Source organism: Cucurbita pepo, chromosome 12 (genome assembly GCF_057944985.1).
Source record: "Cucurbita pepo subsp. pepo isolate OVF chromosome 12, ASM5794498v1, whole genome shotgun sequence".
Classification (NCBI taxonomy): domain Eukaryota; kingdom Viridiplantae; phylum Streptophyta; class Magnoliopsida; order Cucurbitales; family Cucurbitaceae; genus Cucurbita; species Cucurbita pepo.
The window spans coordinates 9815119-9839503 of NC_141809.1; the positions used below are offsets into that span (position 1 = coordinate 9815119).

Here is a 24385-nt window from a genome sequence, read left to right on the forward strand (position 1 = left end):
ATTTTAGTAATTAAAAACCCTTTTTCATTTTGAACTCTTTTTACAAAACTAGCAAATCTTTTCAAAGCATCATTCTTATGTTTTATCATCAAAACCCAAGTAAATCTTGAAAAATCATCCACTATCACAAAAGCATAATAATTTCCTCCATAACTAGCTATTTTAGAATGGCCAAATAAGTTCATATGGAGTAGTTGAAGAGGTCTAATAGTAGAAATCATATTTTTAGATTTGAAAGAAGACTTAGTTTGCTTACCCATTTGACAAGCGTCACAAATTTTATCTTTTTCAAATTTAAGTTGAGGAAGACCTCTAACTAATGAATTTTTTTTTGAAATATTTTAAATCAAGTACATACTAGCATGTCCTAGTCTTCTATGCCATAGCCAAGAGTTATCAAGCAAAACCGAAAGACATTTATCATTTGTAGGACAATCATTCAAATCAATAGTATACACATTATCATCTCTATTTCCTACAAACAAAACTTTTCTATCACTAGCATTTTCAATTATGCAATTATTCTTATCAAATACAACTCTAAAACCTTTATCACATAATTGACTAATGCTAAGTAAGTCATGCTTTAAACCATCAACTAACCATACATTTTCAATGAGAGTACAAGAGTCATTACCTATAGTACCCTTACCAATTATTTTACCCTTCTTGTTATCACCAAAGGTTACTAAGCCACCATCCTTCTTGGAAAGATTCACAAACTTGGATGAATTACCCGTCATGTGTCTTGAGCAACCACTATCCAAGTACCACATATTTTTCTTGGAGGCTTTCAAACAAACTTAAAAACAAAGATATTCAAAATTGACTTTTTGGTACCCATACTTGTTTGGGTCCTAGAAAGTTAGTCTTCACAAATTTAGGAATCCATTTCATATTTGCATTCATATTAAAGACATTGTATTTGGATAAGTAACAAGAATAATCTTTATGTCCAAACTTACCACACGAGAAACAAACAACATTATGCAAGAATTTATTTCTTGGACTAAATTTGTGTATTCTATTTTTATTCGAAAAATTATTTTCTAAAGCATTGTTAAACTTTGTATTTTGAGAAACTTTTCTTCCTACATGAATATTTTGAGAATTTTTCAATTTATAGCACTTAGGTCTAATGTGACCTTCAACACCACAATAATGACATATAGGCACAAATCTAGATTTATCATACTTAGATACAAATTTACATGTGTTAGATTTAGACAAAATAGGGGATGCTTTAACAAATATTGTTTTAGAACTTGAAGGTGTAGAACATTCATCAATATAGCCTAATCCTCTTTTATCACCATATGACTTACCTCCTTCTATTTTATCTAATTTTTGAGCACCTAAAGTTAACATTTTAATAGACTCCTTAGCCCTACCAAGTTCTTGCAAATTATTTGATTCATTTTCTTTGAGAAATTTAATTAATTTATCTTTTTCACAACAATCATGCTCAAGAGACTTGACTTTATCAATAAATGCATTTTTCTCATCACAATCAAATACATGCTTTTCACAAGGTACATCAATTTTAACAATATTATGATCCTTCTCTTTTAAGCAAGAAATTTCATTTAGTAAAGACTTATTTTCAATAATTGAAGTCTTATATTTCTTTTTAAGCACAACATACTTTGAACTAAGTTTTTCTAAATCAATTGTCATCTCATCGACAAGTTTAAATAATTCATGATAAGAAAGAGATTCAAGAGTTACCTCATCTTCTTGTTCATCTTCTTGTTCATCCTCTTTGTCACTATGAGCCATGAAGCAAAAATTTGCTACTTCTTCATCACTTCCACTTGCACTTTCATCACTATCATCCCAAGTAGCCTTCATTGCTTTCTTCTTGGATTTCTTAGATGATTTGAGGAGAGGACAATCCGTTCTTATATGACCCAGCTTTTTACATTCATAACATATTACCTCATCGTTTTTGCTCTTTTCACCTTTTGACTCTTTTTGATTTGTGAAATGTTTCTTGAATTGTTTCTTCCTTTTAATAAAATTTTTATACTTACGTGTGGAGTAGGCGACATCATCTTCATCAAGGACGTCCTCATCTTCAGAGTCAACTTTGATGGACTTTAGGGCTATACTTTTCTTCTTTTTGGATTCTTCTTCCATGTGGCCGTTCATGGTAATCTCATGTGTCATGAGAGAACCAACGAGTTCATCCAAAGGAAGCTTTGTGAGATCCTTTGCTTCTTGAATCGCCGTCACTTTTGCCTCCCAACTTTTAGGCAGAGACCTAAGAATTTTTCTTACATTTTCGGAAGTAGAATATACTTTTCCAAGATTTTTCAAAGCATTTAAAATATTAGTAAATCTAGTAAACATATCACCAATAGGTTCATTTTCCTCCATTTTAAATAGTTCATAATTATGAACTAACATGCTAATTTTTGTTTCTTTAACTTGATTGGTTCCCTCACGAGTTACTTCAAGAGTTTTCCAAATTTCATATGCCGAAGAACACATACATACTCTATTAAATTCATCATTACTTAAGGCACAATACAGACAATTGATAGCACTAGCATTTAAAGAACATTTTTTCATATCATGCTCATCAAATTCATTTTCTAATTTAGGCACCTCAATATTATTAACAATTTTTATTGGAATGTAAGGACCATTACTAACATTTAACCACAATTGATAATCAACGGATTGCAAATAAATTTTCATTCTAGCTTTCCAACATGTATAATTTGTTCCATCAAAATAAGGTGGCCTAGAAGTTGATTGCGCTTCACTAAAACCATTTTTAACACGTAGGTTTGCCATAAGCTCAAACAATAAAGTTTAGATAAAAAATCTATGGGAGCAACCTGCTCTGATACCAATTGTTGGATCGGTATGGCAACCCTAGAGGGGGGGTGAATAGGGTTTTAACGATAAAAGTGTTTAAACGTGATTAATTTTTCTAATGATGAAACTTTTTACAAATAAGTAGAAGATGATAATTACTATAACAAAGTAATTCAAGTCAAAACAATAATCAAGTAGAAAATGCAATAAATCACAATAATAATTTTGAAATTAAATAGAAAAGAGTTAGAGAAAATGACACCGTAGTTTTATAGTGGTTCGGTCAAACTCGACCTACTCCATTCCCCAAGCGCCTCTTGGGAATTTGAATAAAAAACTTTCTCGACTCTTTCCACGGATCTTAGCCAAACCGCTACACCGCTCTTTTTACGAGTTCAAGAGCAAACTCAATCCTTTCCACGGTGCAGGATCAAACCGATACAAGTATTTGAGTTTGATAATAACACACCACAACTCTCTCAAAGAGTAGATTTACAATTTGGGATACTCACAACTATTTCCTCACAATACAAAAATAATCCCTCTCAAGAATAAGATGAAAAGAAATAAACTTGTAAGCTTGGAGAGAGCAACAAACAATGGAGACTTTGAACAAATGAGGATTGGAGAATGTATGTAAGTTGTGTATTTTAAAATGTGGGGAAGATGAGTTTATATAGAGGAGAAAAGTGGCAAAATGTAGGATTGAATATTGACCATTGGATTGTGTTAGGAATAATGGAAGGTGGAGATTAAAAGTAAATAAATAAGAAAATTTTCTAAATTCATTTATTTCAACATTTTAATATAATAGTAATATAATATAATAAAAAAAAAGTTATGTGAGTAACGGTAAAATGAAATTCAAAATTTATTATAAATATAATAATATAATAATAATAAAAACTATGTGAGTAACCACCAAAATTTTAAAATATAATAATATAATAATATAATATAGTAATAATAAAAATCGATGTGAGTAACGGTTAGATTCAAATTTATATTTTGTAAAAATAACTTTATTTAAAAAATATAGTAATAAGAAAAACTCCACCATTTGTTACTCTCCCAAAATCATAAATGTCATACTTTGATATATTTTGATTTGTCCATCATTTTGATTTTGCTGCCACATCATCACGTCGGGTATGTTGTCTCGACTGTAATTTCTTCGTTTTAGCTCTGATTTGAGTAATTGAAAAGTCGTTGAAATTGTTATTCCCGACCTTATACTGTGGACAGTTCAAAATACTGAAAATAATTAATAATTAATAATTAAAAAGTAGGTTTGTTATCATCAAAACATTAATTATTTGATTGAAATTAATTAAATTGAGATCAAGGCCAAAAAGCCAACAATACGACCCGGTTTCTTCATTCTTTTACCAATCCGGAAAGCTCAAATCCTTTCTTCTATTGAGTGATTGCTTGAGTTAAGCCAGATTTACTTGTTTTGAGTCCCGATTTGCAGTCCTTGGATGATCTTGCCGGTCTTAGTACAATGGATTTCATAGGCCTTTCCCGTTTTCTTCCGAAAGAAGCATCTGGAAATGACTTGTAATGGGCTTATGCGATGAAGAATGATTTTTTCGAAAAAAGATTTGGTGCTTATGTGGATGGGGGTTGCTTCCATTTCCCAAGACTCGAGAAGGAGATTTGCCTACAAAAGATAAAAGGGCTTAGCTTCAAATGTGAGATTACTTGTGTACTTCCTTTAAGCCCCATATACACCATCACCTCTTTTGCTACCGCTAAAGTCAAGAGATTTTGGAAAGCATAAGTTATCTTGATTCTCAGGATGATTCTCTTTCTATCAGTTGCAACATGAAGAAAATGCCCTAGCTTATCGGTCAAAGAAATCAGTGTGCTATATTATTTATTACCGAAGGCTTAGGCTTCTATGGGACCAGCTGAGCATGAGGGACTCCTTTCAAACAAAGATAGGGGCACACACACCGATCGATTCGAAAGGCTCTTGTCGGGAAGAATTTCATCTAACATAGAATAGCCTGATAGAGTATAGAGTCTAAAGGAAAGGGGCTCTCTAAGTGATGGGCTTGAGGCCGGAGTTCGAGAATCTTAGATCCTCAATTCAACATCGAGTTACTCCACCAGACATTGAGAGAGCTCTTTCTGATGTGAGAGGGAGGAGACTCGACTTGAGCCCCAAAACTAGGTTGGTTGGGTGCAGGGGGTAGATCTATCTTGCGGGTCTTACTCAGGGTGCTTCATCTCAGGTTCTTCCAGCTGAACATGCTGAGGGGAGAAGGAAGCAAAAAATTTATGCCTTTGATCGAGACAAAGAAACTACTCTGATTTGATTACAAGAATCCCTAACTAACTAAATCATGATAATTCCTTGTTTACGAGGTGAAAGAAAGAAAGACTGAAGAGGAGAAGCTCTAAGACCCATAAGTGAAGGAGGTAAGATCCGCCAAGCCGAGTTGTAGAGGTTCATGAGTAAGTCGGGAGAGGATCCAGAGAAGAGAAAGAAGCCGAGGGGAAGGGTTGAGGTGGAGTCTTTCTTCGGTTACTGGGAATCAATAGGAAAAGGAGTGATTGAGAAGATCAAGAATGAATAAGGAGTAGTTACAGGAGAGGAAAAGAGTGAAAGAATCATCCTACAGCCTATTTGTGTTTGAGTTCAATCTGGAGAATGAAGAGAGAGTCTTGACTTATTAATTACCTTTACTGGATTTGATCCCAAAAAATAAGGGAGAGATACACTTTTGAATTAAAAAAATAGGGTAAAGATAGAATGAATCTTGAGAATTTACTGACAGTGAACGAGAATGAATCTTGAGGATCAGAGAAAGAAGGAATCTTTCGGATTTACTTACAGTTAAGTCGAATTGATTCTTCGATAGGATTGACTGACAGTTCACTCTCATTCATCTTTCGGATTTACTGACAGTGAACGATCATTAATCTTGAGGATTAGAGAAAGATCAAGAAGAAATCTTTCGGATTTACTTACAGTTAAGTCGAATTGATTCTTCGATAGTCTTGACTTATTAATTATCTTTACTCTCTTTTATCCCCAAAAATACGGAGGAGGATAGAATTTCTTTGACTTCCTATGCAGCTGTTAGTGAAAAAGCTCTTACGAACTTTTACAGTTATATGGGGATAGAATTTCTTTTCTTTTTGCTGCTGCTATTAGGGAAAAAGGTCTTTTAATGTTTTACCCGTGGATACAAAATCTTTTCTTTCCTATGCAGCTATTAGGGAAAAACCTCTGACGAACTTTTACAGTTATATGGAGCATCAAGAAAATCATTAATGGTTCTTCAGAGTTCAATCTGGTTCAGGAAAGAACAGAGAAGAGGCAAAGGTTACGGTTAGGTCATATCAATTCAGTCGAATAAATCTTTAGTCTCCCTGATTTCACTCGGTAATGAGGAAGGAAAGACTCTCGATGCATGCATGATCCTTTTCCTATCTTTTGATTCTTTCACTGTAAACTCGAATAGGGGCAGGAAATGGAATTGTGAAACAGACAGGTTCATGAGTTTACTGTGTTTGAAGGAATAAATAGGGAGAGGAGTGAACATCAAGTTCCGGTGAAGGAGCGAAGCAGAGTCAAAGGGTTGAGGTTGAATCGAGAGTAGAGGCTTTCCCGAGTTTACTGGTCAAGAAGAAATTTAGGGAGGGGAGAATGAAGGATCAAGATCTAAGACCAGCCAATAGTGAAACCCGAGTTCAAGAGTTCAATCTATCTGGTTCAAGAGTGAAAGAAGGTGAAGGAGAGAGAGAAGACGAAGACCGAGTTCAATCAACCACCTATTCTATTTACCTTGTGAAATCTGGGTCAGGCAATGGTGAAACCGACAGGGGAGGTTCAGGATCATTCTTCTTTCGTCTTGACTTGATGAATAAGGAGACAAAATCAATAGGAGCCGGGAAGGTCATAGCTTTACCTCCTGATGAAATAAGGTCAGAGGTCATTGAGAGTAGAGGAAAAGAAGAAGCATCATTAATAGGAGAGTAATCAGTAGTGAGAGGATCAAGATCAGATCAAGAAGTCGAGGTTACGGTTTGAGGTTCAGTCTTTCTTCGCGGTTACTGGGAATAAGAATAGAGGTTCCAGGCTAAGGAGGGAAATTCGGCCGGGGAAGAAGTAATAGAAAAAAGAGGAACGGAGTGAAGCAGTGAATAAAAAAGTAATGGCTGTTAGACCAATAGAATAGATTCATTAGTGAAAGAGGATTTAGTCTCCTTCAAAGGAGTATTGATCCTTTTACCCTCTTCAATCACAATCAGGGAATACAATACAGTATAAGTGATATGAATCCAACAACTGATCACGTGCATGTACCCGAAGGACTGATTACAAGAAGCAAGGTTAAGAAGATTCAAGAGGCCTATACATTGCATCTTCAAAAGCTAGCTAGTGTATCGATTGAAACAAAGACTTTTGAGCCCAAAAATCTTTATAGCATTAGCATATCAAATCAAGAAGATAATGGAGTGGCTGATATTGGAAAGTAATTAGAAGACTTGCCTTTGGTAGTTGAATTACCAATTAAGGAAATTATTAATGCCTTTTTTTCTTCATTTTATATTTAATAGCATTTATTAATAGTTTGTATGAATTACCTTATATGCTTCAATTTGTATTTAATAGCATTTATTAGCATTTATTAGTGGTTGGTGGCTGAACTTTATTTTGTTAGGGTTATCTTTTGGGCCTATTTAAAGGCATGTAATACTCGTGTTTGGGGAATTTTCGTTGAATACAGAAAAAACCTGTGTTTTCTTGATACCCTTTTGGTGTTATTCTTTTTCAAACCTTGCTTTAGGTTTGATGTTTAAACCGATTCATTGAATTAGTTTTTCATCAAGCTAATTCTGGAGTGAATTGTCTTGGTAGCTAAGAGTGACCATCATAGATTCCAAGTTCGATCTAAGAGTCATTCATCTTCTAACCAGCTCTTGGTTGGAATCAATTTGTTAAGTTAGCTTTCTCTGTGAGCGTTTTGCAAGGATTCTAGAAGGACCTCTAGCTTTGCAAATTCCAGCATTGTAAGCGCTTATCAATAAGGGGAAGGGTCGAAGACCTGAGACCCGTAGGGCGAAGAGGCAAAGACACGAGAAGAGTTTACAAGGAGTGAGGTCTCCAAAGGTTCCGGGTGAAAGGGCAGGTTCAAGAGGGAAAGAATAAAACACAAGAACAGAAGAGGTTCAGTCGAATTAATCTTTCTTCTTTACAGAAGCCGAGGTAAATGAAAGAAAGAAGGGACAGGTTCAGTCGAATTAATCTTTCTTCTTACAGCAGTCAAGGGAGAGTCTCAAAGAGTGAAAGAAGGTTAAGTAGTTCTGTCTTAAGGAGTGTTTACAGTTCAGAAGGTCCGGTGAAGGTGAATGAGAGTTCAGTCTCTTTTCTTTCAAACAAACCTGGAATAGGAATATCTTCTTCTTCTTCTTTCATTCTATACTCTTTACTCCCCAATAAAGAAAGGTTCTTCAAGTGATTGAGTTTACCTCCTGAAATCACTGAAGGTAATAAATGGGAGGGAGCTCAATCAGGTTCAGTAGTTAAGGCAATGAAAGGATCAGACCCATAGCGAGAGAGAGAAGTGAAGCCAAGTGAAAGAATAACTAATAATAACGAACCAGAACTTCAGAGAATAGCAGGTCAGTCTTTTCTTCTTTTTCTTCTTTTATCAACTACTATAACTATAAAGGCAATGGAATGGAAGCAGCTTTACCTTGTTTACTCTTCTTCAAGTGATTGAGTGATTGATCATTAATCTTGTGTTGAGTCTTAGGTTACAATTCAAGCAAGAAAGGGAAAGAGAATGAAGAAATAAGTTCAGGTTCAGTAATTAAGGAGTTTACCGAGGTTACAGTCTTAGTCTTTGAATAAATAGGTTCAGGTCACAGAGAAGCTAGCTCCTTTTCGCTTTCTTCATCGGTGAGTAAAAGAGTTCCATCTGGTTCCTTCAGTAGTTCTCTCTTTCATTTGAAGGTTCTTGACTTCCAACTCTCATTCATCCTTCTTACAGTCGGTTGAGTAAAAGAAAAGGAGAAAGAATACATAGGTTCCCTGCCCGTCGCTTGACCTTCTCTTACAGTTCCATCTGTCTCAGTCTTCTTTCGTCTTAGTTTACAGTGAGAGAAGAAATAGGTGAAAGAGGGTGAATGAGTTTACCGAGTCTTCTAAAGAATACATAGGGACAAGTGATATTGAGTTCTGTCTCTCTCTTTCCGAATGCAATACCTCTTCAATGACCTCAAAAATAGGGAATAGCGGTTCAGTAGTTCAGTCGAATAACTCATAAGAGATGGTAATGTAATAGAGGGGAGTGAAATCAGGTTTCGGAGTGAGCTCTCATTCAGCCAGAGTTGAGTATTTCTCTTTGTTTACAGTTCGAAAAGAATAACTAGGCAATCAATATAGGGTTCAGGGGCGAGACCAATAGAATTAGAATAGGTGGTTCAGGATCGTTAATCTTTCTTCTTCAATCAATTCATTTTGTAAAGGTGATTGAGCTCAGCTGTGAGACGGAGTTTACGAGGGGTGAAAGAGCGAGACCAAAGGGAGAGGGGTGAAACCGCTCGACCAAAGGGCGAGACCGAAGGGAGAGGGGTGAAACCGCTCGACCAAAGGGCAAGATCGAAGGGAGAGGGGTTCAACTTTGAGACCAAAGGGCGAGACCGAAGGGAGAGGGGCAGGAGCGAAGACGCTTTACCGACAGTTCAAGTCTGACTTATAAAGAAAGAGTATTGATCCATTACAGTTCAGGGGGAGTAAGTAAGTAAATGAACAAGCAAAGGGAATATCGTCAAAGGGGAATTCTTGTTGTTGAGTCTTTCTTTCCAGTAGAGCCAGCCAGTTTACCTCGTTCAAGAAAGAAATAGGAAAAGGGGAAGGTTCTTTCTTATCTTAGCATCCAGCCTATGGGAAAGCCTGCGTTGAGTCTTAGTTTAGAATGAATAAGGAGTCTGTATTGATCTTTTATAGTTCAGGGAGAGTTAGAAGCCAAAGACTGAGTGAAAGAATCAGAATACAGTTTACCTACAGTCAAAAAATAGTGAAGAGGAGTAGAGGTTGTTCAGGAGCGAAGCTGTGAAACCGATAGGTGATTGAGCTTGACCTTCTCGAAGTCTTATTCATCTTTCTTACTTACTTACACTTACAGGAGAGTGAGTACTAAATGAATTTCTTGAATATGCTTTCACTCAATAAGTAACCTAAAAAAAAAAAAAGGAATGAGTTCCATTAGTAAAAGGGGAATGAGTTTACATTACCGAGCTTAGAGTTAAAGGAGAAAAGAAAGAGCTGGTCCAAAAATTAATTCAGTGTAGGAGCGAAGCTGTGAGACAAAATAAAGCGAATGAGTTCAGGAGTAAGTAAGTCTGATTAATCTTCTTTTGCTGCAGTCTAGAGAGTCGTGGTTAAAAAGAGAGATACTTGGCGAACAACCTTGAATTTTCCTCGTTTACTTACAGGAGAGAGAGATAATAAGGTCTTGGGGCAAAGGAGAAAGAGTTCAAGAAGTAGGATCAGAAGAAGTAGTTTCTTTCTTTCCTCTTCTCTTACAGTTAGTGAATAAATAAGAAAAGGAGCTCCGGCAACTCGACCAAGAGGGAGAGGCAATGGAATTGTGAGACAAAATAAAGCGAAGGAGTTCAGCTGTGAGACCCGTAGGGCGAAGGAGTTCAGCTGTGAGACCCGTAGGGCGAAGGAGTTCAGCTGTGAGACCCATAGGGCGAAGGAGTTCAGCTGTGTGACCCGTAGGGCGAAGGAGTTCACTCTCATTCATCTTTAGTCTTGACAGTTAATAAATAAATAGGCTCAGGGTCAGTCGTTGATCATCCCGCCCATTTACCTCCTGTTTAAGGTCAGGGAATATCACAGAAAAGGTGCAGGTTCTCCTTCAATAAATAGTAGCCGCTTTACCGAGGGAAATCAGTCAACAAAGGAGAATGAGAATCCAGCCAGAGTATTGATTACTGCTCTTCTGGGGAGTAAGTAAATGAATTAATTAGCTCCTTTAGCTGCTTTACCAGAGAGTCCCTCAAAGAGTGAAAGCAAGAAAGGTGAAAAGAAAGAGTTGTGCAAGTATAGGTCAGCTAATAGAATAGATTCAGTATTACAAAGAAAGAAGGTAAGTAGGTCAGGAGTGAAAGAAAGCAAGGAAAGAAGCTGACTAATAGTTTACGACGAGTTCCATCAGTCAACAAAGAAAGGAAAGGGGAATGAATCTGAGCTCCGAGACATATAATGGGCGAAGGCGTGAGACCGATAGGGAGAGGGAATGGAATTGTGAGACCACCCCAGGTGAATGAGACTTCTTGTTTCGTCTCCTTAAACCTGACTCAAAAGAAGAAGAATCAGAATAAATAGGGGAAGTATTTCATCAATAAGCTAAATAGGTTCAGGGAAGGGATTGAATTAATAAGGAGATTGATCTTTCATTTTCTTCGTTTACCCTCCTGGCAAGTGAAGGCAAGGGAATATCGTATAAGGAGCATCCAACCTATTGACCTTGTTTACTGTTCAAGAATAGGGGAAGGATCAAGATCAGAGAAAGAATCAAACACCTACCTAGTTACCGGGTTCAATCAAGCAAGAATAAATAAAGAGGAGTGAAGCAATGAGAAACCCTAAAATAGTTAGTTCAACCCTTGTTTACAGTCGAGTAAATTAATTAGCTGCTTTAGCTGTCGGAGAGTCAGTCAAAGAGTGAAAGCAAGAAAGGATCAGAGAATAGTCTTTCCCGAGTTCAAGAGTTCAATGACCCAAAACATAGGGTAAAGCATCCATTTTAATAAAAAAAAATAGGGGAACGATACACTTTTGAATCAAAAAAATAGGGTAAAGATACACTTTTGAATCAAAAAAATAGACAGAAGATAGAATTAGAAAAGAAATGGTACTTACAGTCTCATTCAGAAAGAAATAGGTTCCGGAATAAGGAGTTGAGTCTTTCCTTTCAACACTTGAAGGGGAAGAGAGAATTAATCTTGAGGATTGACTTGAAACACTTTCAGGGGCGAAGACATGAAACCGTACCCGGTTTAGGGGCGAAGACACTTTACCGTACCCGATGGAGGGGCGAAGACATGAAACTGTACCCGGTTCAGGGGCGAAGCCCTGAGACCCGTAGGGCGAAGAGGCAAAGACACAAAACCGTACCCGGTTCAGGGGTGAAGAGGCGAAGACATGAAACCGTACCCGGTTCAGGGGCAGGCAATGCAATTGTGAGACCGATAGGTTCATGAGAAGTAGTTAAGTGGAATGAATCTCTTTTCTTTTAACGACTCTGACTCTAAAGGATAGATAGTAAAAGGAGTTAACAAGAATGAATAAAGAGGAAAAGCAAAGGAAGAAGACGCAGACAGAGTAAAAGAGAGTTCCGGATCATTCTTGCTTGTTTCTTACATTACAATCGAGTGAGTGAAAGAAAAGGGTGTCGGTTCAGTCTAATGAATAAGGAAAGTGGGATTAACTTCTGAATTACCTTGCTTGTGATGAAAGAGTGAAATCTGGTTCCGGTTCCTTTATAGAATAGAAGCTGATAGTTTAGGAGGGTCAGTCTCATTAATGATTCTTCTTTCTGTTCAGTAGCGCAGCGAACATCCTTTCATTTGTTGGAGAGGTATAGGAGTAAACTCTAATTCATCTTGAGTTGCGGAGTTCAGTCTCTTTAGCAAGTAGTGGTTGGATTCAAAGCAGGTGTTAAAGATTCTAACTAAATTGACTTATTAGACTCCTCCTTCATATGAAACCAAAGATACTGGGATCTTGCATTACGAGTAACTCCTCAACCGGGAGTAGTTAGTTCCACCCGAGGAAGCAGGGGACACTGTAGCTGCTGATGCTGAATCTTATACTGGTAGATGGACAACTAACTGTGTGGACCGATGGGCTTACCAGTCTTGATCCTTATGTTACAAAGGACGATGCTATGGATGTTCCCGCTGAAAATCAATATATTGTGATAAGATAAGGAATCACTACAAGGGGAGTAAGATTCGGATTACCTTGTTGATCGAATATCTCAAGACAAGAGTTCATATCATATTGCTTACTTATCTAGCTGCTTATACCCTACTAGACCCTTTTGCAAAAGGTTCTTTTTCCAAGGCTTCGCGTGCTCTACGTCTGGAGTATTTGCCGAATCCCTACCCCTACGACTTATATACACTTTCCAAGGCCCCACGCCTCCCTCACGGCATCCACAGGTTGAAAGAGATAAGTTGAACAAGTATGTATGGTCGCCCTCTCTCTATTGGGATGTACTATATAAACCTAAATTGGGATTTTATCCGCTAAGAATGAATTATGGTAGTAAGAGCTGCAGTTTATGAATGTCTACAATGCTACTGCAGATGCGAAGACATGATGAAAAGGGCTATACTTGCTCGAGACGAGAACTGGGAGTTCCTATCGTAATGCATGAATACTTAACTGGTGGATTCACTGCAAATCTTAGAAAGAAAAGAGCTACTTCACCGATTTACCGAGTTCAAGAATCCATAGGTTACGGAGTTCACTCTCATTAATCGATAGTCCTTGTTTACATTACAGTTCAAGAAGAAATAGGTTCACTGCTTTACCGAGTTCAATAATCATCCTCTAGTTTACTGAGTTCAATCAGTCGAATTAATCGATAGTCTTGACTTTCAACACTTGATTCATAAGGAGAAAGACTACTTACTATTTATCGAGACCTATAGCAAGAGGAAAGAAAAGAGCTACTTTGACCTCGTTCAAGATTCGAGACACACACACCTTGTTTACAGTTCAATCTGGTCAGGGAATATCGGGGCAGGGGCAGGTTCCAGAGTTCAGTCTCTTTTTTCGTTTCGTCTTGACTTTCTTTTGAAGGAGGTAATCTCCGCCTATTTACCTTTTCTTTGAATAAAGAGGCGCGAAGCAACGAGACCGTAAAATAGCTTTACCGAGTTCAAGAGTCTTTGAAGGTTCGTTCAGTAGTTCAGTCTGATTAATGTTGTGTCACGACCCGATTTTCGAGGCTTCGAAGAATCGAAATCGTGACTAAAAGGACGAAATCGAAAACAAACAAAAAGAAAATAAAAGCAAAGTAAAAGGATAAAAATACCATTCAATTAAAACAAAAGAGAAAGAAGATTTGTTTCGAAAATATTACAAAGGAAATTGCAAATGTAAAAATGAAATACAAAATTAAAATCAAATATTTCAAATGGAAAATACAATTATGAAGAAAAATACAAGACTCTAAATATAAAAACGGACAAAGGACTCTAAAAGACCGACCAGGGACTGACGCTCCGGAACGACACCCCTCTATGACCGCACAGTTCTCGAACACCTCCCCATATCGACTGGTACCTGAAAAAAAAAAGGGGAGAAAGGGGTGAGTATAAAAATATACTCAGTAAGCAGCCTACTTGTAGGCTCTTTTCACATCCTTTTCTTGGTAGGTAACCACAGTCTTTCTCGGGTTTTTAAGGAGAGTGATCTAAGCTGCAACTCTCTTTTCTGTATCATAAAAGGCTTGACCATCTTATGTAGTGAAATGATCAGTGTCCTGAAGTGAGGCGCGACCTCATAAGCAAATCTGAGGGGATCGTATGGCTGGATCTGAATACGTGACTCTCTCTCTGAACATCATCCGTGGAGGTTAACTGACGACCCTCACACGGGACCATACATCCATAAAACGGGGTGCGACCCCCTATGTGCCGGTCAGCTACTGAGTCATCCTAAGTGGCTCCACGTCCCCCTCTCAGGGACAGGTTTCTACGACCCAGGAGTCCTGTTCAGAAGACCCCTTAGCTATCACCACTAGGTCTGGGCACCTGTCACACTTCCCAATCCAGATCTGCAAAGCTCAACGATCACCGTACCGGAGCTCTGTCTCGACGGTATGGTATCGGAGGAGAGAGGGAAGTGGAGGTTGTGATGACACTATCTTCACTGCTCAACTCTAGCGGGCTACCTACAGTTACCGTGGTGACCTATTATTCTTTCTAGGGTGGAACTTGGTGCCTTAGACTTAGATTCGTGTTTCTCTAGGATTCTCGTGCCTGGTGTCACAAACCTATCAGGTTTGGAATTCTTGGTTCTGGTTCCGCCGGTAATCATTTCGCGGGTCTAATTGCATGGTATTCTAGAGGTCCCCCAATCTAGGGTCTCGTCTAGCCTACTTAGCCATAAGCATCCTAATCTAAGCTCATAATTTCTTCTTATTCATCAAGAAAGATAATATAAGCAATCATCATACAATAAAGTTTACACGCAGCAGTTCATGCAAAATTATCAAACATGCTCAATAGGAAGATAACGTCTATCTTTACCCGGAGCACAGATTTCACAAGTTTCCCAACCTCCTCATGCATACATACATTATCAGAGTTCCAATCAAAACAGATTTTTAATACACATCTTGTATCTAGCATTCCATAATCATCTCATATTCGCAGTTTCTATAATAATATGCTAAGACCGGCTAGCTAATTTCATAGGTGGTAGCATGCATGCTTGTTCCTAGCGGTTCCTACAAGTACTACTCGTGGGAATCCAAATGGCTACTTACTTGGTTGACGCGTGCCTTCCCAAGCTCGAATTATTTGCCGAAAAAGGTTCCAAAAATTTTGGAATTTTCTTGATAGGTCCTAATTCACATAAAAATAGGATCAGAGTTGAAATCAGTGCGAAAAACAAGCGAACGGAGGGAAAAAGATCAACCACGCGCCTACACGCGCCTGCACGCGCCCTGGAGGGTGCTTTACGCGCGGCTTTCTACGCGCGCGTGTCCACGCGCGGCTTCCTGCGCAGTCGCGGGCCAGCGGCCGGTTCGGTTCGGTGTTCCCGGGTCGCGCGCGGAGCGCCGGATCGGACTCTGGTTGACCTGAATCCGCGCCCTGACGCATGTCGACTAGCCAGTGGGGCACGCCTCCCCAACCCGCAATCGCCACATGTCACTCGTCGGTCCTGCCGCGCTCCTCCATACGCCGGTCGACGCGTGGCGGCAAGGCCTCCTCTCTCTCCTCCTGCGTTTTTCCAAATTTTCCAGAAACGTGAGTTTTTGGCATTTTCGATCTATTTTCTTCCGATTTTCTTATCTTTCAATCCGTAATTCATATCAACAAAGTTCCTACACGCAAATTGTAGATCTTATATTCTACTTCTACAATATATTTTTCCTTTATTTTTTTTTCTTGAACACAGGATGAGTTAAGGTCGTCCAAATATACGGAACAACTCACATTTTCTGTTTTTGATCGGTTTACCCAAGTCCGACTAACTCCGGTTTTCGTCCGATTCTCGTCCAGGAACTTCAGGAAACCTGTGTGAATCTTAATTTAGTCACATACCTCAAAAACTCCATATCTAACGCTCAAGAAACTACTCAGATCTAGATAAAATCGAAACAAGTTCGGAACCTTGCTTTGTCCGTTCTTGGATTTTCTTGCCGGAATGAGTGGATTCCACCACCCAAACTCCTTTTCCAGCACTGAGAGAAGTATTGCTTCGAAGTTTCTTGCCTTGGATTCGATCTCCAATGGCGATTTGTCATCTCTGTTCTTCCTCTCTCCCAAACCCTAACTTATTCTCCTTTCTCCATTCTCTCTCTCTTTTTCTTTTCTTTTCTCTCTCTTTCTTCTTGGAGCCCAAACAACTAGACCCCTTGGATAAGAGGAGGGGCAAAATGACCATTTTGCCCCTATGTTGTTATTTTTATTTTATTTATTTATTCATCACAAAATCCTCTGTCTGATTTTCTGTACTGCTGCGTTAGTAGTCTGTACCAACTCTGGCCCCAACAACTATTTCTTGCCTACCTCCTCCTAGAATATAGGAGTTCTACACCTTCGCCCATATAGAGCTTCATATGGTGTCATCTGAACAGTTGCCTGATAACTATTGTAGTGGGCAAATTCTACAAGGCCAGGTGCTCATTCCAGCAACCTGCGAAGTCTATAACACATGCCCTCAACATATCTTTTCGGGTTTGATTAAGTCTTTTGGTTTGTCTATCTGTCTGAGGATGGAATGCACTACTGAACTTGAGTTGTGTTCCCAACGCCTTATGTAACCCTTTCCATTAGTCAGAAGTAAACTTAGCACCCTATCAGACAATATGGACACTTGTAAGCCGTGCAAACGGACCACTTTCTTGACGTGCAACTGGGCCCATGGTCCACTCAATAAGTGGCTTATCTGGAATAGAGTGGGCTGCTCTGGTTAATTTGTCTTCAATGGCCCAGATGACGTTGAAGTCTCGTCGAGCCTTCGGTAGGCCTGAGATGAAATCCATACTTATTTTCCTCTCATTTCCACGCTGGAATATTCAGCGGTTGCAACAACCCTGCTGGTCATTGTCTCGGAACCCTTACATGCTGACAGGTCAAACGCCGACTCACATACTCAACCACGTCCTTCTTCATTCCTAGCCACCAATACCTACACTTTAAATCCTGATACGTTTAGTACTACCAGGGTGAAATGTGTAGGACGTGTTGTGTGCCTCAGTCATCATTTCCTGTAGAATCTTCTCATCTCGAGGTACGCATAATCGGTCCTACCACATCAATCCCTCTTCAAAGGAACTGAGTATCCCTCTGGTCTCTCAGTTTCCTGTTGACCTCATATATTACTGCGGTGCGTATCAGCTCTCTGAGCTTCGATGATACGTCTCTTGAGGGTGGATTGAATTGAAAGTTGCGCTAGTTGAGCTGTGACGCCTCTAACCAAGACCTCTATTCTAGCCCTTTATATCACGTCCTGTAGATACCTCAGTCTTGTGCTCAGGGCGGATGTGCGGGCTGTCTTCCTACTCAAGGCATCTACCACTACATTGGCTTTTCTTAGGTGGTAAAGTATTTCAATATCATAGTCCTTAACTAGTCCTAACCACCTCCGCTATCTGATGTTCAGCCTTTTTTGTGTAAACATATGCTAAGGCTCTTGTGGTCAGCATACACCTGAACTCTACTGCCTTACAGGTGGTGACGCCAGGTTCTCAATGCATACACTACGGCTGCTTTCTCCAGACCGTGGGTGGGGTAGTCGCGCTCATACTCTTTCATTTGTCTAGAGGCGTAGGCTATCACTTTGCCCTTTTTGCATGAGTACACACCCTACCCCTATTCCTGAGGCGTCGCTATAAACCACAAGTCCACCTGACCCATCAAGCACTGAAAGCACAGGTGCAGTGGCCAACTCGTTCTCAGTTTCAGAAAAATCTGTTCACACTCTAGTGTCCAAACATAGAGTTTCCCTTCTTGGTCAACTGTGTCACGCTGCTGAGGTCTTAGTTAATCTTGTACAAACCTTTTATAAAAGCCTGCTAAACCTAGACCACTCCTTACTTCAGTGACAGTGGTTGGTCTAGACCATTTCAAAATTACTTCAATCTTAGCGGGGTCCACCGTTATCCCCTGCTTGGATACTAAGTGGCCAAGAAAGGCCACCTCCTACAGCCAGGATTCGCACTTCGTGAATTTAGCATACAACTGGTGGGCTCTCAATAGAGTTAAAACATTCCTCAAGTGTTCCTCATGCTATACCTCAGACTTAAAACACACCAGAATGTCATCAACGAACAAATCACGAAGATGTCTAGAAATTCCTTAAACGCTCTGTTCGTCAGTTCCATAAAACTGCAGAAACGTTAAATTAAACCAAAAGACATGACTATGAACTCATAATGTCCATAGCGGCTTCTAAAAGCTATTTTAAGTATGTCTTCCCCTTTGGTTCTCATCTGGCGATATCCCGACCTTGTCGAGGCGGTCTTTACTACTTCTCCAAAATGGCCTAGTAATTTCATCTCATTTAGCCAACTTTTTGCTCAGCAAGATGCCCTGTAACGTGACTCGCTTAAGTACTAATACCCATCTGGGCTAAGTACGGGTTCTTTTGGAAGTAAAGATCCTTACATAAGTTCTCTACGTTCACCTAGGTTAACCCCTGTCGTATCTTTTATGACTGAGCTAGACACATTTTCTCATAGTGATATCTCATCACTGGGTCTTTTTCGAGCACGTGAACCTTTCAAGTTCTTGTACAGGATCCTAGGGAACTCTCTGAAAACTCTGGTTTGGTAGCTAGCCTCCCTCGAACTTCGAGGGTGCTACGTCTAGTGTCTTCTCTAATACATATCATGTCTCTGCTAGCCTTACCTGTTTACAAGTCACCATCTCACTATCCTTCAGGTAATTTCCAAAATCACGTTATTTGGAAGTTCTACCTCTACCTGAGAATGCTTCACAAGTTTGGCACTACACTCGTGTATGAAACTGGAGTTCTACTCTTTGTAATCCGGATCACCTACACAAGGGTTGGTTCTTATTAAAGCCCATCTGGACTTTCTTCCTTCAGACGGTAAAGGCATGACCATAGCTTGATCTCTTTTCTTTCTGTTCTCAACCCTGAGGTTCATTGGACTACCTTGACAGTTCCACGTCCTTCACCTTGTGAGTATACATGCCCTGACCAAAGGATAGGTTAGAACACAATGTTATAGTTTTGATAACCACGTGCTGCCTTTGGACTTGGTTCTCTCCACCAAGGTCCAAAGCGACTTGTCATCCATTGGGTGATCCTTTAGTAGGAATATCCTACACCCCATGACTCATTAGTGTCATAAAAGCGCACATCTCACTCATGGAAGTCCATAAACCTGAACTTATATCACGAAGACTCCAACCAACCTTGAATCCATGGCCCCCATAGTTTCGCTCTCTCTGTTGGTGAATATTATCTCTCGACTTCCAACTTAACCGAACTCACTGCGAAAATGGTTTGCTTGAGGGGTGCTTAATTCCTACAGTGGCTGCCCTTACTTGTAAGAACGATGTTGTCTGGATCCACTATATGGTTAAGACAACTCTATGTTGTCTAGGCCTACTACGTGATCTCCACGGAGGCATGCTTGACATCTAGAATTATGGTCATGGGAGGCTGGGTCATAGGTATATCATCTCGTACTGGGCCTTAAAAAGAAAATCTCATGTACTTTTCTAAGGGTTGGACGTCACGCGCTCTGCGGAGTCACATTTTTGTCTTCCTAAGGCCAATAAACTAAAACATGACCCCTCTCGGCCTCCTCACAATAACTCGAATCTAGCATCAACATACAGAGGGAATGTTCACTTTTAACACCCTAAAGCGTTAACCCAAAACATATATCAAGTTCTTACTGGCATTACATCATATCATAACCTGCTAAACAAGGTTAGACAGCGTACCTAGTCGCGACGAGGTATGTCGTCAAGCTGAGTCATAGAGGTGTACGACTCTCTATCCTAGAAAAAAGTCTACAGAATCAAAACCCGACTACTCTGATACCAATCTGTCACGACCCGATTTTCGAGGCTTCGAAGAATCGAACTCGTGACTAAAAGGACGAAATCGAAAACAAGCAAAAAGAAAATAAAAGAAAAGAAAAGCAAAGTAAAAGGATAAAAATACCATTCAATTAAAACAAAAGAGAAAGAAGATTTGTGTCGAAAATATTACAAAGGAAATTGCAAATGTAAAAATGAAATACAAAATTAAAATCAAATATTTCAAATGGAAAATACAATTATGAAGAAAAATACAAAAGACTTTAAATATGAAAACGGACAAAGGACTCTAAAAGACCGACCAGGGACTGACGCTCCGGAACGACACCCCTCTGTGACCGCACAGCTCTCGAACACCTCCCCGTATCGACTGGTACCTGAAAAAAAAAGGGAAAAAGGGGTGAGTATAAAAATATACTCAGTAAGCAGCCTATTTGTAGGCTCTTTTCGCATCCTTATCTTGGTAGGTAACCACGGTCTTTCTCAGGTTTCTAAGGAGAGTGATCTAAGCTGCGACTCTCTTTTCTTTATCATAAAAGGCTTGACCATCTTATGTAGTGAAATGATCAGTATCCTAAGGTGAGGCGCGACCTCATAAGCAAATCTGAGGGGATCGTATGGCTGGATCTGAATACGTGACTCTCTCTCTGAACATCATCCGTGGAGGTTAACTGACGACCCTCACACGGGACCATACATCCACAAAACGGGGTGCGACCCCCTATGTGCCGGTCAGCTACTGAGTCATCCTAAGTGGCTCCACGTCCCCCGCTCAGGGACAGGTTTCTACGACCCAGGAGGTCTGGGCACCTGTCACACTTCTCTATCCGGATCTGTAAAGCTCAACGATCACCGTACCGGAGCTCTGTCTCGACGGTATGGTATCAGAGGAGAGAGGGAAGTGGAGGTTCTGATGACACTATCTTCACTGCTCAACTCTAGCGGGCTACCTACAGTTACCGTGGTGACCTATTATTCTTTCTAGGGTGGAACTTGGTGCCTTAGACTTAGATTCGTGTTTCTCTAGGATTCTTGTGCCTGGTGTCACAAACCTATCGGGTTTGGAATTCTTGGTTCTGGTTCCGCCGGTAATCATTTTGTGTGTCTAATTGCATGGTATTCTAGAGGTTCCCCAATCTAGGGTCTCGTCTAGCCTACTTAGCCATAAGCATCCTAATCTAAGCTCATAATTTCTTCCTATTCATCAAGAAAGATAATATAAGCAATCATCATACAATAGAGTTTACACGCAGCAGTTCATGCAAAATTATCAAACATGCTCAACGGAAAGATAACGTCCATCTTTACCCGGAGCGCAGAATTCACAAGTTTCCCAACCTCCTCATGCATACATACATTATCAGAGTTCCAATCAAAACAGATTTTTAATACACATCTTGTATCTAGCTTTCCATAATCATCCCATATTCGCAGTTTCTATAATAATATGCTAAGACCGGCTAGCTAATTTCATAGGTGGTAGCATGCATGCTTGTTCCTAGCGGTTCCTACAAGTACTGCTCGTGGGAATCCAAATGGCTACTTAGTTGGTTGACGCGTGCCTTCCCAAGCTCGAATTATTTGCCGGAAAAGGTTCCAAAAATTCTGGAATTTCCTTGATAGGTCCTAATTCACATAAAAATAGGATCAGAGTTGAAATCGGTGCGAAAAACAAGCAAACGAAGGTCGAACGGAGGGAAAAAGATCAACCACGCGCCTACACGCGCCTGCACGCACCCTGGAGGGTGCTTTACGCGTGGCTTTCTACGCGCGCGTGTCCACGCGCGGCTTCCCGCACAGTCGCGGGCCAGCGGCCGGTTCAGTTTGGTGTTCCCGGGTCGCGTGTGGAGCGCCGGATCAGACTCGGGTTGACGCGAATCCGCGCCCTGACGCGTGTCGACTAGCCAGTGGGGCACGCCTCCCCAACCCGCAGTCGCCATGTGTCACTCGTCGGTCCTGTCGTGCTCCTCCATACGCCGGCCGACGCGTGGCGGCAAGGCCTCTTCTCTCTCCTCTTGCGTTTTTCCAAATTTTCCAGAAACGTGAGTTTTTGGCGTTTTCGATCTATTTTCTTCCGATTTTCTTATCTTTCAATCCGTAATTCATATCAACAAAGTTCCTACACGCAAATTGTAGATCTCATATTCTACTTCTACAATATATTTTTCGTTTATTTTTTTTTCTTGAACACAGGATGAGTTAAGGCCGTCCAAATATATGGAACAACTCACATTTTCTGTTTTCGATCGGTTTACCCAAGTCCGACTAAACTCCGATTTTCATCCAATTCTCGTCCAGGAACTTTAGGAAACCTGTGTGAATCTTAATTTAGTCACATACCTCAAAAACTCCATATCTAACGCTCAAGAAACTCCTCAAATCTAGATAAAATTAAAACAAGAAGTTCGGAACCTTGCTTTGTCCGTTCTCGGATTTTCTTTCCGGAATGAGTGGATTCCACCACCCGAACTCCTTTTCCAGCACTGAGAGAAGTATTGCTTCGATGTTTCTTGCCTTGGATTCGATCTCCAATGGTGATTTGTCATCTCTGTTCTTCCTCTCTCCCAAACCCTAACTTATTCTCCTTTCTCCATTCTCTCTCTCTTTTTCTTTTCTTTTCTCTCTCTTTCTTCTTGGAGCCCAAACAACTAGACCCCTTGGATAAGAGGAGGGGCAAAAATGACCATTTTGCCCCTATGTTGTTATTTTTATTTTATTTATTTATTCATCTAAAAATTCGAGTATTACATGTTGAGTCTTTCAAACAGAATCAAGAAGCCGAGGTTAAGGTTTCTTCCTTCTTCTTCTTCTTTTCTTACTATAAAATCTGGTTCAGGAATCTTTCGTTGAGTCTTTGTTTACAGGAGAGTGAAAGACTGAAATGACCTCTTTAATAGGGAATAGCGGAAAAGAAAAGGCAATGGAATTGCTTTACCTTGTGTTTGAATAGTTCAACCCTACGAGTTCACGAATAAATAGGTTTAGGATAATGCAGAGGAAAGGTGCGAAGCAGCTCGACGAGAAGAGTTTACGAGGTGAACGGGCGAAGCCGTGAGACCGGTAGGGAGAAGATAATGAGTCTTGCTTGAGTCTTTCAATTGGGATTGAATTCATTTACTCGACTGTATATATAAGGTAATTGAGCTTGATAAGATAAGGAAACAACTACAAGGGGAATAAGATTCGGATTACCTTGTTGATCGAATATCTCAAGGCAAGAACACTTGATTGAGATTCGAATCACTCCACAAGCAAGATCGATCATGTCTAGCTTGAATGACTCTTGTTGATCAAATATCTCAAACACTTGTTTGAGATTCGAATCACTCCACAAGCAAGATTGATCACGTCGAGCTTGAATGATTCTACATGCAATCTAAACTACATAGAATTGCAAAGAAACTTAGCCATCGGCTAAAGAAAAGCACAAATGCTTCTTTTAATATATTTTCCAAGTCTTCTTACAAATACAACATACATGGCTTTATATAGCCTCAAAATGAAACTACTAAAGGCATTCCAAGAGTTGTAACATTTATACTTAATGGCCATAATGAGCCATTATGTAAATGTAACCTAAAAATACAATAACTCTAAATTACTCTAGATTGTAACCCACCCAAAATTTACAACTATCAAACTTCATTCTTCTTCAATGTAGCGTGAGTTGAAACATCTTTTGATAATTTTGACAACTTTTTCTTCACATCTTCATTGAAGTATATTGTATGATTGATATCTCTTGGTTCATATCATTCTCCACTTCTTCAAGAGGATTCGTCCTCGAATCTATTTGTGTAACTTTGCTGCAAAAAAGAAGTTATGGAAATACGAAGGACCTCACAACACTCTCTCACGAATGTACGCTCAAGGAATTTTAGGCCACTCTTTTTACACTCGTTTACACAAATGAAGCTCTCATTCTCACCTATCAAAATTTTAAATAGAGCAAAGATTGAATTTTGAACTTTGGGTCGATTAAAAATTAAAAAGATAAAAATAAATAAAAATCAAATTGAGAAGAAATGCAAAGGAAACATATATCGATCTTGAGCCTGAAGCTCTGATACCAAATGATAAGATAAGGAAATCAACTACAAGGGGAATAAGATTCGGATTACCTTGTTGATCGAATATCTCAAGGCAAGAACACTTGATTGAGATTCGAATCACTCCACAAGCAAGATCGATCATGTCTAGCTTGAATGACTCTTGTTGATCAAATATCTCAAACACTTGTTTGAGATTCAAATTACTCCACAAG

At 39.6% G+C, this 24385-nt stretch overlaps 1 protein-coding gene across 1 annotated transcript; it reads right to left on the minus strand.

Moving 5' to 3' along the window:
• Positions 1 to 341: 341 nt before the first annotated feature.
• Positions 342 to 3144, minus strand: LOC147789982 (uncharacterized). The gene is made up of 2 exons (XM_087129423.1): positions 1326 to 3144; positions 342 to 790 (listed from the first exon to the last, which is right to left on the minus strand). Exons 1-2 carry the CDS (start codon positions 2800 to 2802, stop codon positions 342 to 344), a joined length of 1926 nt encoding a protein of 641 aa, XP_086985549.1. The 5' UTR covers positions 2803 to 3144.
• Between the last annotated feature and the right edge of the window lie 21241 nt (positions 3145 to 24385).